The sequence below is a fragment of the Athene cunicularia genome (assembly GCF_003259725.1).
Source record: "Athene cunicularia isolate RWA chromosome 5 unlocalized genomic scaffold, athCun1 chr5_part1, whole genome shotgun sequence".
NCBI lineage: Eukaryota > Metazoa > Chordata > Aves > Strigiformes > Strigidae > Athene > Athene cunicularia.
Window position 1 is genome coordinate 39,893,923 of NW_020799101.1, and position 14,213 is coordinate 39,908,135.

Below are 14,213 nucleotides of genomic sequence, written 5' to 3' on the forward strand. Positions count from 1 at the left end.
CCCCCCCGCTCTCTGCTTCCTACACCTCCACGGCCCTGTGAGCGGGCGCTGCCAGCCGCTGCAGGCAGCCTAGTGCACCATGGCTGTGAGTGAGCCTAAGCTGAGGAAGCAGAACATGAACTAGTCTCCAGATGCTGGGGGAGGAAGACAAACAATTAAGTAAAGGGCAGAAGACAGAAAACAGCTCTACAGTGGACAGAGAATGTAAAGGAACAGCACTGATGTCTATGAAGCAAAAGAGAAATAGGAAGGGACTGCGGTTTGGAGGAGGAAGCGTCAGTACTCGCTTCTCACCCCCAACAATACACAGGGTGACTGGAGGGCACGTTCACAACTCGACTACTCACAACCACGTGAGCATTTTAATGGAAGAACATGTGTGTTACATTTTTCATATAGTCTATTTCATCACGGTATGTGGTATACGTTTTAAACTGTTCTAATAATATTATCTAGATTCATTGGTTGTTTTGCTTTACACAGCACCAGGGCTATGCTTTTGGAAATTTGTATTTCCTGCATTTTAAAAATGTTATTCTTAAGCATTTGAGACTGAGCCTTGCAAAGTGTCAAGAGAAAAAAAAAAAAAAAAAAAAAAAAAAAAAAAGCAGCACTGAGAGTTACAACAAAGATAATGATTGCGTGTTGAAAATCTTTTTTGTTTAATTTTATGATGGATGGGTGCAGCCAGAGCATGGCTGGAGACGGCCTGATAAAACCAACTGGCAAAAAAAATGCCTCCAGTAAACTCTGTGGCTTGTTAGCACAGGAGCTGCTCTCTGCCCCATGAAAGGCACCACCCATATTTAAGGGGAGTTTCCCCTCCTATCTTTCCTGTTCAAGGGGAGTTTTCCCTCCTATCTTTCCTGTATAGTCAGACCTGGAGCCATCCTGTCCCATTCTGCTCCACTCCTGCCTCCAGCCATGTGGGACAATTGCAACCTCTTCCTCACCCTCTTTACCCCTAAGACCTTGCTGATACTCATTTAGCATCATTTCTCAGACTGCAGATGTTTTAAATTAGTTTGTTTGCAGTTATAATGTGCTAATAAATACTCTGCAGAATATTACACACACAAAAAAAAAAAAAAAGGTAAAGAGGAGTTTCATGTATATTCCAAGTAAGTTTTACTCAGAAAAAGAAGTTGCTAGGTTTCATGCAAGTGACAACTTCGGCATCACACAAACTTACACAGAAAATATTGAACCTCTGATTTTGTTTTCTCTGCATCTTCTATTTCCTCATTAGCAATGAGACAACTGTAGGGTAGGATTATATTACCAGGCAGACTGAAATTTTGTTGTTCTGAAAAAGTCTCTTCTTACCATAGAATTGCATCTCTTAATCGTTACAAGCAGAAGCAGCAAAACTTAATCCTGCTGTTTATTTTATGTTTCTGTGGTAACTCAGCTTAGTTTTTATTTACTTCCCAGCATCATTGATATTCTAAAATCTCCACCTCTCTTACGATAAGACTTAATATCAGTTTTGGAACTGTGATTTGTATTTGGAGCATGCTTTCAAATAAAACTCTTTTCCATCACTGTAATGGAAATCCAAGGATATCACTTTTCCATCACTGTAATGGAAATCCAATGGATATCCAAGGCTCTCTGTCAAAAAAGTAAAAAAGTATCTTGACTAATGAAAGCCAAAATCATTGGCTTCATTGGTGTGACAATTCCCACAGTCCTCTTGTAGCCAACGTGGCATGATTTGGAACAAGAACTTTAAAAAAAATACTTATAAAAATTAAAACATAATTATAAAACAAATACTTTTAGAAATTAAGTAAAACCCACTATCTTTTCATCCATTTTAAATCACTGTTACACTAAAAAGTGAGTTGAAAGCTATACAGTCTCAAGCGTCATGAGCAAGTGGAGGAGAAAAATGGAAGTTTAATTACAGCATTTTTTATCCCAGACAGATAGCGGAATTTTGTGGATAACTCAGGATGGGATCAGTTTTGAAGAAACAATTTTATGAGTGCTTGTAGTTCTTACTGTGGATAATATAAAGAAACATAACATCTTATGTGTACGTCGTGCAGGATCAGCAAATCTGTCATCGTGGCATGACAAAGCATTGGCAATACTGTCAGTAAAATAAACATTAACGAAATCAACACACGATGAAAGAAGTGTTAAATAAAGATGGAGCTAGTTTTTGCTTTATAAAATACCTTTTAGCTATTCCTTCTTCTAGAAGTTCTACAACTTGCTTGTAGTCTGTAACTAAATGTTGAGTCAATCCTGACAAAGATAAAAAGAGTTAAATGCATGTTTTTCTTAGTTTACTCAACATCAGAAGTACAAGGATGTTCTGCTGGGATGCCAATCTGTTCTACAAGTAGTCTCTCACTAGAGTAACTATTTTATTTTTAAAAAACTCTATTTTAGTTTAAAAAAAATAAAACATTTCAGTCCATCCTTCAGATGCAGTGACATCAGAACTAAAAAAAATGCCTTGTACCTTTAAAGTATAGACCTTTTTCCAACTTGTCTGCAGAACAATGTTACATAAAAAAACAGTATAACTGAAACTCCATAAGAAATTTTCAGCTATTTCACTGCTAATTGGGCACTGATCCTGTAAAGAAGCTTTTGTCATTCATTGCCTCTGGATAATGGCTTTGCTCAGGCAACAAACAAAATTAGGAACCAACCCCTGTGAATAGTTACCATTTACTTAACTAGGCTTCAGCCTGCAACACGAAGGAGTCTTCACCTTCATGCTCTTTTCTCCCCAGAGGGTGCCCAAATAATGACATGAAACATCTGGCCTTTTCCTAACTTCTGTTTTCAGTTTTCTGTTGTTTGGTGGGGGTTTTTTTTGTTTGTTTTTGTTTTTTTTTTTTAATTTTATTTTTAATTTTTTTTTTTAATTTTATTTTATTTTTAAGGGGGAAAACCCCTCATGAAAACAAACGAAAGAAATCCTGCATTGCAGAGCCTGCTTTCAGAGCGGTGGCTGTGAGTCAGCCGGCCCCGGCGGAGGGCAGTGTGCTGCTGTGCTGCGGCGGCACTGCCAGCCCCTTGCAAAGTGCAAATTCCAGCAGACACACAAAGTTAACCTCAACAGGCTTGTATTTCACATAAACCCAGTTTAATATGCCTCATTTGTATTTTACGGTGATGATCATCAGTTATCATTTGTACTGCACTGACTCCTAAAAACACACCGGAGTTGTGAAGCAAGTCTTCATCACACAGTTCCTAGTAAAACACTCCTCTGCAGAATGTTTCCTCTGACAGCTGGAATCCAGGGGTATTTCCTTACCCCTGCACTGATTTAGGTCTGGTTTGTTTTATTGCAGGCCACAAAAGTGTGGATGAAGACAGAGTACTGAAAAATATGATTTATTTGGATCGGATAATTTATCTGCTGCTAGAATGTAAGTCAAATTCAATATAAAATTCAACAAGACTGAAGTAAGTACTTTTGACATTGTTGGAGTTTATCCTTACATGGTAACAGCTTTCTTAACTTTAGATGAAAGCAGAATCGAAAGCAAAGATAGGAATTTATTTCAGTCCTTTAACAACTGATACACATAAAGAGGAAAAAAAAGATTTTTGGATCATGCACACTTCAAAAAAAAAAACAAAAGAACTCTGCACTGTACTGTGCATGCATGCACTCTTGCACACACACAATTTTTAGGATGATTTTCAAACAAAAGCATTTCTTCTGCTCTCTAGTGTCCCTTTACAATACATTAATTCCAGAAGTTATCACATTTTCCACTTGAGGAAGAGGTCCATTATTTTTCCAACAGCACTGGGATCTTCAAAGCTCCGAATATGGAAACTATCACGTATTGTTTTCCCAGACCCTGCTTCAGGGTCTTATTTAAGTGACTAAAAATCCAGTTATAAAATGGAGGCATGGAAGAAATTCTTACCTACCTACATTTCCATAAGTGAATCTAGCACAGAGTTCAAAACATTTAGTTTTTCAATAAGCTAAATGAAATATTGTAAATGTTGTTTGAAAAGCAATGACAAAGTGTTCTGTTGGCTGTTAGAAAAAAAAAAGTCATTTTCAAGTCCCATAGAAAGATCAAAACCACTTGCTCGTCTAGAAATCTGCCTTGGAGTAAGACAGGATCTCCCCCAGAAATCTGTCTCAGAGTAACAAAATAGATTGCATCATTTCCTGATTTAAGAGGCCGATTCCTTAACAGTGCAACCATCTGTGAGGGAGAAGTTTGAAATGATTCCAACCCAAAGCACTGAAACACTTCAGCATTTTAAAGGCTACAATCTCACAGTCTTTACATGGAAAAATGATGGGCTGGAAACTATTCAAAATACTTAGTAGTTGGAGCTGGGACTTCCTGACTGGACTTGCAAATGGAAAATGCATTGCCCAGAGCATCTAAGCATCCTTAAAGGGGTTAAATTTTCTGATTTTCCTTTCTGTCTGTTTTTTATCCAGTGCTAACTGTACTCTGATATCATTGACACCAACCACACAACTGACAAACTAATGGTACACTGGGGAGCTCCTGATCTAAGTCAGTAAACCTTAAAATTGCTGATGGCTTGCAAGATGTATGATGCAAATACAGATGCTAGTCCTTAACATACTGGATCTATAGGAAATAATGGAAAATTTCTGAGCTTTGCTAACGTTCATAATTTTTATTTCTTGCATAAAGCAAATTGCCTGGAAAGGGAATACAAAATAAGATCCCCTTCTAGTAAGCTTGCTGATGTTTCTGATCTCAGCCATCTAGCTATTGGAAACAATAGTCCTGCACAGAGAGCCGACAAATAAACCTGCCAAAAACGACTTCAGCACGTAGAAGGCTCTCGTTAGAGATCAGCAACGGTTGATTGCAGCAATATATTACTGCAGTTGAGAAATTTTGTACAAGTGTTATGAACCACTTCACTTTCTTGAATTTGATGTTATTAAAATCAAGCTAACTGGACTCCTCACCTGCATTCAAAAGACCGCTGGACTTTCTCACCGCTCCTTACTTTTGATGTGAGCGAACAAGTGCAGTTCCAAAAGGAGCTATGTAATTGCACATTTTTTATTAGTCCCTCTTCCCAAAAGACACCAGGGCTGTCTCAAGTAAAGCAAATTGAAGTCCCTAATTGTGTGAACTGTACATAAGCATATTTATTTATTTATACTTATATATGCATATAAAAAAGAACTATGTCATCTGACTGTTGCCCTAAGCCACTGACTCATCAGCCTGAAATCACTTCTGTTCACATGCTCTCACAAGAGCATCTAATTGCAGCCCATGATGCCTTCAGCAGAGAAATTACTTCATTTTTCATGTATTTGATCAGTTTTTCTAAAAATGCAAATCACATTTATCATTAAAATTAATTTTTTTTTATAGTCATTAACAAAATTATTTCTGGAGGCTGTCATAAGATACAGTGGGAGAGAATCTTCTAAAATAAAGTATTCATACTGGATTTACAGATGTGGCCAAAGCTGGCAAATACTATTTAGGTTAATCTTTTTCCATTATCCTTTCCTCTTATTTTACAAAATCTAATCAGTTGGGAACTTTTACGGGATATTCAAAACTCTAGCATAAAATTGTTCCACTTAAAAGTTTTTAGTTGTATCTAAATATAAAACCCTTATTCAAAAGGGCTAAAATTAAATTAAAAAAAAAAACAAACCAAACAACAAAACACCAACCAAAATACACCACAAGAAAAACCAAACCAGAACTGGAAAAGAAGTGACAGATTTGGGCTGGAAGGTTCCAGATGAAGACAAAATAGTGACAAAAGGCAGGCCAGCCCATTGGCAGAAGCTATAACTTCATTTTCTTTTAAAACAAGGAAACTCCATTATATGCAGCCAAGGAATCACTGGAGATATAAGGCCTGAGAAAAGAGATGGAAACTGCCAAGGAAGGAAGCAGTTTAAAGACCTATTCTTGTGTGTTGAATGAGCAGCTGCTAAAAGAAAATAATTAGTATCTGTACTCCACCAACAACGAAGTTCTCCAATAACAAGCAGGTAGAAAGAGAATCTTGGAAAGACCTCAATAAAGGCCAAATGTCTATGAATCTGCTTTTCAAAGAATGATAAGTTGGCCATACTAATGAGATCATCAATTCATCTATTTTCCAGCTCTCCCTAAACAGGATGCTGATGTGCTGGGAAAGCACAGTTGAAATAACCAGAATGCCAGACAGTCCCTTTGTGTATAGGACCATGCAAGTTCAACTCTTCCCAAGTGGTTATTTCAAATTTTGAGAGAAGGAATTGGCAACAACCATCAGTTGTTAGATGTATTATGACCCGTAATGCAGGTGCCTAGGGAATGCGAGCTGGGAATTCCAGACTCCATTCAATCACACGGTCAAGTCACCCTATCTGTTGTCACATTTTGCCTTAATCTCTGAAGTAAGGATAACAATCTGACAGGTAATCCCATGATAAAGAAAAAAAGAGAGGGAAAAACATCAATCAGGGAGATCAAGGGGAAGTCACAAAACAGAGACAAGAACTCTATTTAAAAGCCAGAACAAATCAGTGTTTGATCTGCTGTGACAGGACCAATAAAATTGTGTGATACACATTTTGCATACTAAATGTATACCCCCCAGGTGTTACTGCCCACTTGGTGGCCAGCCAAGCAGTTGCAGAGTAATACCAGAGGCAGCTTTGGAATTCTGCCCACCAGATATAAGGCACAGTGAAAAAAAAAACCCATAGCACTTATTTCTAAATAAACTCACTAATTTCTGAAACTTACATCAGTTTGGAAAAAAATCTGATCTCCACCGTAAAGCTACTCTGTACGATTTTGCACTGGTGCACTGATTTTGCGAGACGTGCCTTTTGTCAGTTGTTGGTCAGATCAACAGCAGCGTAGCAGGCAGAGTTACACTGGGAGCTAATCCATTTACAAAGTACCAGCGGCCAAACTCCAGTTTAAAGCCATGTAAGACCCTGAAGCGAAGGCACTGATCAGAAGTGAAAATGAACTGGAAGTAGTACAAAAGCAGTGAGAGAGAAGCTAAGAACTAAAGTAAGACAAACTGAAATAGAAAAAAAATACACGTGGGGTCTCTTCCATCTGTACTATTATATGTCACCTGATTTGAAAGCTATGATTCACAAGAAAACACCAAGCCACCTGAGGGGCTGCCGTTGCAAGTGTGAATTAAAAAGCCTGTGATGTTTTAAAATCATATAATGCACCTACATTACCCATCCTGTACTTTTTCAGTTTAACGAAGGAAAATGAAGCTTGCTGGGCTCTCACCTGGGTAATACAGATTTTAATCACTTCTCATCGCCTGGCCTGCAACATCAAACAGTTGAATTTATCTACTACTTTATTATTATTATTATTATTATTTTACACATATACTGCTGCCAAGGACTGAAAAGGTATGGAGGGACCTTAGGCTGGCCTGGAGAACCCATTTAGAGATGATGTTGATAGATATTTTTTTTAAGGTAAGATTTATTTAACATAAAAGCAAGCAAAACGCTATGGCTCACAAATGACCTATGCCTGGAAAGGCAAACAGAAAAGTGCAGGATATCCAGCCAGTGGGATAACAGAGGGAAAGCTTTCAGTGTATTACACATGTTCATATGAACAAGTAAAATATTTGAGGAAAGTAACTCCTGAAGAGCAGAAGCAATTAGAATCACTCCAGGAACATATGCAATGATACATACAGAACTGATGCATGTTTACTTGAAATGCTGATGCTAGCTGTGAAGCTGCTCTCACCTTGTACATATGGTCCCATTTCAGGGTGTTCTCGGACTCGAAGTGTGTAAGGTTTCTTTCGGTCTGATTGTTTTAACAAATCTCGGACACGCTCATTATATATTTCAAGAAAACTGAAAAGGAAAAATAAATGTTAAATGCACATGATTAAAAAAAGAGAAAGCATGTATTTAGACTATGTAACTACCTGAATCTTACATAGATCTTTCATGATAGTTAATGAATTAATTTTCATGCTTTCTGTTAGAGCACCTTTCCATGAAGTGCATGTAGAAAGAACTAGTGAAAAATTTCCAAGAAGCATTCAGTATTTTATTTACAAATTCATAAAATAGCACTAGTGGGTTCAAATTCTCAGATTTCCAAACACAATGCTTCATTAGATCAATGAGAACGATGAATAAGAATGGAATGTAGGATTATGGCTCAAATTTAAGAGTTAAACAGGAACTAAATTTTTAAGGCACTCCTACTTCAGCTGTCTATACAGAAGTGGACAGCATCCAAAGAACTACACTGAGACGGAAAACTAAAACTAACACTTTCTCATCCTTCCTCTGTGTTCTCCTCCTTGTTCCAAAATTATTATCATCTGAATAAACAGAAACAAAATAAACTAGTCTTTTCTTTGTTTGATTACAGGAATATCTTGTTGAAAGCATTCATAGCATTGACCAAAACAGTGACACACTTACCTGACCTTTACTCTGCAAGATGCTGTCTGGTCTGAGTAATCATCCTTCCTTGAAAAGAGGCCCTGCACAGACCAGAAATTTATGTTAATTTTACATCCATCAAGAAAATCTAACTGCTTAAACAAATGCAAGTGAAATAAAAAATAAGTACCTCACATATACGAGGTGTGAGCCCAATGGATGCCTTTAAATAATAAACAGAAAAAAAATTAAACAATATACTTGCTATCGCTCTTGAAAAACTTACTTTTAAATAAAAGCCAAGTTGTAAGAAAAGGACAGAATCATAGTTCAGCATTAAAATAATGACTGTATGGTGGATTACAACACAAACCGCCCTGGAGTGTAGTTCAGAGCAGCATGGCAATGCTCTACGACTCCTGTTGAAGCCTCTTGCACGTGGAACCTGCAGGGACTTGTGCACTGAATAATGTCAGCTACCTTGGCTTCAGTGCAAATACATTTTATAGCAAAAGTCATTTTAGAACAATTTATACACCATTGACAGAAAGTTTAGAGGCTTGGGTTAAATCCAAGAGCTTTTTGGTGTAAAGACACTGGACATGCCTATGTCAGAGGTGTTGCAGTCTAGATTTGCAAGGCCAACACTGAAACTAGCTTGATTGCTCATGAATATTCTGGCTTTTCCTTATTCTACTTTTATTTTTTTATGCTGTGGAGTCACAGAACAGGCTTAGAATAGCCGTATGTTCTAGATTTATAAGTTTGGTCTCTCAGAAAGAATGGGATAAGGGCTGCTAACAGTACCCAAACTAGCTGATTTAGACTTCGCCCAAACAGTCTACACAGCACTGAGTTAACAGTGTGATTTTGTGCAATGAACTGTTCTTATGACATGATTGCTCACACTTTAGCGAGCACGGTGCCAACGTGCCCTGAGAAAGACGCTAAGGCTTAGGTGGAATCTGCTTGCTGAATAGCATGAAAGGCTTTTAGAAGGAACACTTGAAATGGCGTTGGGGAGAGAAAGTCCAGGTTTGTCAAGTGGACAGAAGTTCAGTTCACTTGTTTCTTCCTAGTTTTTAACACTCTTCCACGGTGAATACATGTTATTAAAGAGCAGATCAAACCAAGGTTCAAGTGGAGAAAGAAATCACTTCATAAGCCAGAAATGTCTTAGAAACTCTATACCTGGAAATTTCCTTGGAAACAATGATAATTTCAAGATGTGGCCATTATGAATTGCTAAGATATTTTCAAAATAATGTAATACAAATATCTTAGTTTGCCACCGATTAACCCCAATTTTAACAGTTCTTCAGGCTTTCATGGAGTTAAGCTCAATCTTACATAAAATGAATGAAGAATCAGGTCATGATTTAACAAAACCCTATTGCTGATGTCTGTGAGAAAAATAAAACTTTAAAAATCCAAACTTTATCAAAAGCACAAACCATGACAGAACAGTTTTATCTTCAGGGTTTGAACAAATGTTACCCTTATTTCACCTTAAAAACTGAATCCCATGGGTGTAGGAAGTAGAGGTTCATTCAAACTGTTAAATAAAAGTTTACTTTTTCAGGGGCATGTTTCACCAACAGCCAAGAATATTCATGGATAGATATCAAATTGCCTTGTGTTGCAGCAGAACACAGGAGATCCTCAATTGACTCCATCCATCTGAGTACCAAGATTTAAATGTACTTTAAGTGGTTCCTTGTAGAAAAAAAATCTTAAAATGTAACAGCTTCTTTGAACACCATTCAAATATATTTCAAAACTGGAAGTGAAGCAAGTTATCAGTTTCCACAGGCTAAAGGATAACTTCTGCAAGAGATAAATGTCTCAAGTAGATAATGAAGCCTGTTACAAAAGTATTCCTGTGAATTGTGTCCAGTTTTATTTGAAAAAGGAATTTAATTTCAACATAGCTCAGACTGCCAAAAAACTCTATGAGAATGAATACATTGTATTACCTTGAGCTATACATTTCTAAAACCCAGAATTATTCAGGGGTATAGATTTTTTTTCTATAGATTTTATCACTCTAACATGGTGATAAGATTCATACATAGTAAGATCAAGGTTATCTAAAATATTTAAACTACGCCATATTTTCTAGATTTTTTTAGCTGATGCTACATTATTTACCTAAATGTAAAGGCCTGACTAATTTTATATATATCAATACCAAATAAAACATGTATAAGCATTCTGCTCAACAAGCACCATAATGACAGTTTAAAAATAAAGGAATGTTTCAGCTGGATGTCCCACCCTCAACCCTAAGTGTAAAATGACTGGTGTAACTCACGGGTGTTCCCATCATTGTGTACGTTTTCCCTGAACCTGTCTGTCCGTATGCAAAGAGGCAGATGTTGTATCCTCTAAATGCACCTGACAACACAGAAGTACCAAGGTCCTGGAACACCTGAAAAGACCAACAGAAACAAAACAGTCCATGAATAATATGCCTCCCTATAAACACTCTGCGTTACTTATAGATCTTGCAGCTTGAATAACTCAATGGGAATGAGGATCTTCACAGTATGTGTCTTTCTAATTTATCAGACACAATGTTAAGTGCCCAGCATTCACTTGTTATATCTTCCTCCAGATGCTGGTATGCCAAGCAGAGTGCTGAAACCAAGTATTAGAGTTTAGTTGTGCTTCCCTGCCTGCTATCTCTTATTTTATTTCGACTCAGAATTCTTGAGGCTCTCCCCCACCCTGAGTTTTTACGGTCTTTAGCATAAATCTGACAGAAAAGCATGATCAAGGCACTTTGATGCAATGACATTAATAGGAGCATTAGGCGTCAGAATTACAGGTCAAAAGCAAAGCTAAGTCTAACCCATAGCCTGCAAGCAGACCTCACCCAAGCAACACTTCCATCTGACCCATCTGGTCAGTAACTGACACCACTGAAGGCTAAATGCTTTATTTTCTGTTCATGCCACAGGCACAGTGATGTGTGCTGCTTTTTGCTCATTATAATACAGAGCCAGGAACTATTACCAACAAGTCAGTGTCAACCCCTAGGGTCTTCCAAAGCTTGCATTGGTCCCGCTGTGGCTGCAAAAGTTGGACCATTGCAGCCAGACCTCCCATACAACAAGATCTGAACAGTCATTTCTTTTGCTTTCCCTGTTCCCTTCATGGAGACACAGCTGCCCCATGTTGTGACCATGTTCTCAGCACATCAAAACCATACCGTGGACCGTCTGAAATGACACCTGGTAAGGTTTGCTAGGAAGTGCCTTGTGGAGCAAAAGGTTCCAGTAGGCAGGCTGCCAACCCTGTAGCACAGCTTCGGCCTTTCAAAAGAAACCTTAAGTATTAATGGTTTGGCCATTCACACAGAAAAACTAGCTACACATTCAAAGCACCAGGCAAAAGAAAGATTAAAAACCAGAGCAACAATTACAAAGCAGTTTCTGAACCCTGTAGACAAGGAGGCAAAGTGGCACTTGATATGGTTAAGGGGAAAAGGAAGTTTCTTCCATCCAGCAGCAGAACGGGGTTACCACTAGAAACCTGTCTCAGAGCCATTACAAAAGTGGAAGTTCTGCTAACCATCTCAGATACAAATGTTTCCTGATTCCACAACAAGAACTGAGAGGAAACTGTTCCTTATAAATCAAGTATATACTGGAAATTATTAAAAAAACAAAGGCAGCACTTTGTCCCTGAGGCTTGCTTTCCGAGTTTTGGGAAAATGTAAGTGCAGGGATTAGGCTGGGCGTTGAGTTTTCTTAGTGGTTGCTTCTAGCAGTGTTTCAACATCTGTTTTTACTTATATCCCTTCATCTATGGGAGCTCCACTTAAAAATCATTATCCCTGTTTCTTTTATTTTACTTAATCAGTGGGATTCATTGGGTCTGACTGCAATGGGATTTCTTACATGAAGAAGGTCTGCAGAAACCAGCCCTGTGTTTGTTTCAGAGTTCACTTTTATGACACGTTCCAAGTCTTCCATTGCTCCTGATTTACTGTTTTTGTTTGGGTAACCTGATTGCATTTGGCCACGTGTAGACAGTATGCCATGTATACCATCCCAGCATAGTTCCTGCTTCTGAACTGAGATTCACTATTTGTTCTAGTCATTCGGCAATAGTCACGTCAATCTTCTAAGAGGCTGCCACAGGTAACAGCCAGAGATGATCACACTATATTTGACCATAAGCATGTCACTGCTTTAGAGCACAGTGATAAACACAGAGCAAGCTACAGGCAAAACAATGATTCTGACTGATGCACTCCTTCTAGTCTCAGTGAAGAAAGAGGTCAGCCCTGTATTTAAAATAACATTAATCTGTTATAGTGGTATTTTCTTCAATAAAGAATTTAGGAAAGCATCTGAGCATTAACAGCAGCAATGCAAATCACTGCAACTGATCCTTGGCAGGAGTCATCAATCAATGCAGGATCAAGTTCCTTGATGTTGTACAGCCCATAGGTCAGTCTCATGAGTTCAGAAATCTGTTTAACTAATCCCTTATAGTAAAACTGTACACTGACCAAGGACAACACAGAGGCTCACAACTCATGACCGTGTAGGCCAGTAAAAACTCACCTGCTACACCAAACTGCAACCAGTTATACCAGTTATTATAGGTAATAAAGACGTACTGCTTTGGGGAAGAGGGTATGACTGCCACAACAACCCCCAGCAGCGCTACAGGCTTGGGGAGGAGTGGCTGGAGAGCTGCCAGTCAGAGAGGGACCTGGGGGGGTGATTGACAGCCGGCTGAACAGGAGCCAGCAGTGTGTCCAGGTGGCCAAGAAGGCCAATGGCATCCTGGCTTGTGTCAGCAATAGCGTGGCCAGCAGGGACAGGGAAGGGATCTGACCCCTGTACTCGGCACTGGTGGGGCCGCCCCTCGATTCCTGTGTTCAGTTTTGGGCCCCTCACTACAAAAAGGACATTGAATGACTCGAGCGTGTCCAGAGAAGGGCAACAGAGCTGGTGCAGGGTCTGGAGCACAGGTCGTACGGGGAGCGGCTGAGGGAACTGGGGGGGTTTAGTCTGGAGAAGAGGAGGCTGAGGGGAGACCTCATGGCCCTCTACAGGTCCCTGAAAGGAGGGTGCAGAGAGCTGGGGATGAGTCTCTTTAACCAAGTAATAAGTGTTAGGACAAGAGGGAATGGCCTCAAGTTATGCCTGGGAAGGTTTAGACTGGATATCAGGAAGCATTTCTTTCCAGAAGGGGTTGTTGGGTGTTGGAATGGGCTGCCCAGGGAGGTGGTGGAGTCCCCATCCCTGGAGGGGTTTAAGAGTCAGGTTGACACAGTGCTGAGGGATCTGGTGTAGTTGGGAACAGTCAGTATTAGGTTAATGGTTGGACTGGATGATCTTCAAGGTCTTTTCCAACCTTGATGATTCTGTGATTCTGTGACCAGCCCAAACATGGGACACTGCCAGCTGCTCCAGCAGCTGCCAGCTACCAGGGGAAATGCATACAAGCCTGCGCCAAATACCACAGACTGATTCTCAGCCCTGGAAGGCCACTAAGAAATTCCCTATAATTTAAATCTGTGTCATGAACAGCATGTCACACAGCCTTTTAAAAAATGAAAGAATGGCACCCTCTTTCAAATGTCTTTGTGTTACTAAACAGTCATTGCCTTCCTCCTGCCCACTCTGCCTGCCCTTTGCCCCCCAACTTCCAGAATTCGCCTCCTCTCTGCTCTCCCAGCCTTTTACTCTGCTGCTTACTATTCACTTAGATGTCAGAATCATACCCCCCCCAAGACTGCAAAGCAAAATGTTCATAACATAATTCTTGAGCCACCCAACCTGTTTGCCTAAGG

At 39.2% G+C, this 14,213-nt stretch overlaps 1 protein-coding gene across 1 annotated transcript in view; it reads right to left on the reverse strand.

The window, feature by feature from the left end:
• Positions 1–14,213, reverse strand: part of STARD9 (StAR related lipid transfer domain containing 9) — a 105,528-nt gene that overhangs the window by 52,782 nt on the left and 38,533 nt on the right. Inside the window, exons 4-8 of the mRNA XM_026849325.1 lie at positions 10,713–10,829; positions 8,589–8,621; positions 8,438–8,499; positions 7,743–7,855; positions 2,187–2,256 (exon numbers count right to left, since the gene is read on the reverse strand). Of these exons, the coding sequence (XP_026705126.1) occupies positions 2,187–2,256; positions 7,743–7,855; positions 8,438–8,499; positions 8,589–8,621; positions 10,713–10,829 (395 nt within the window). The remainder of the gene's footprint in view (positions 1–2,186; positions 2,257–7,742; positions 7,856–8,437; positions 8,500–8,588; positions 8,622–10,712; positions 10,830–14,213) is intronic.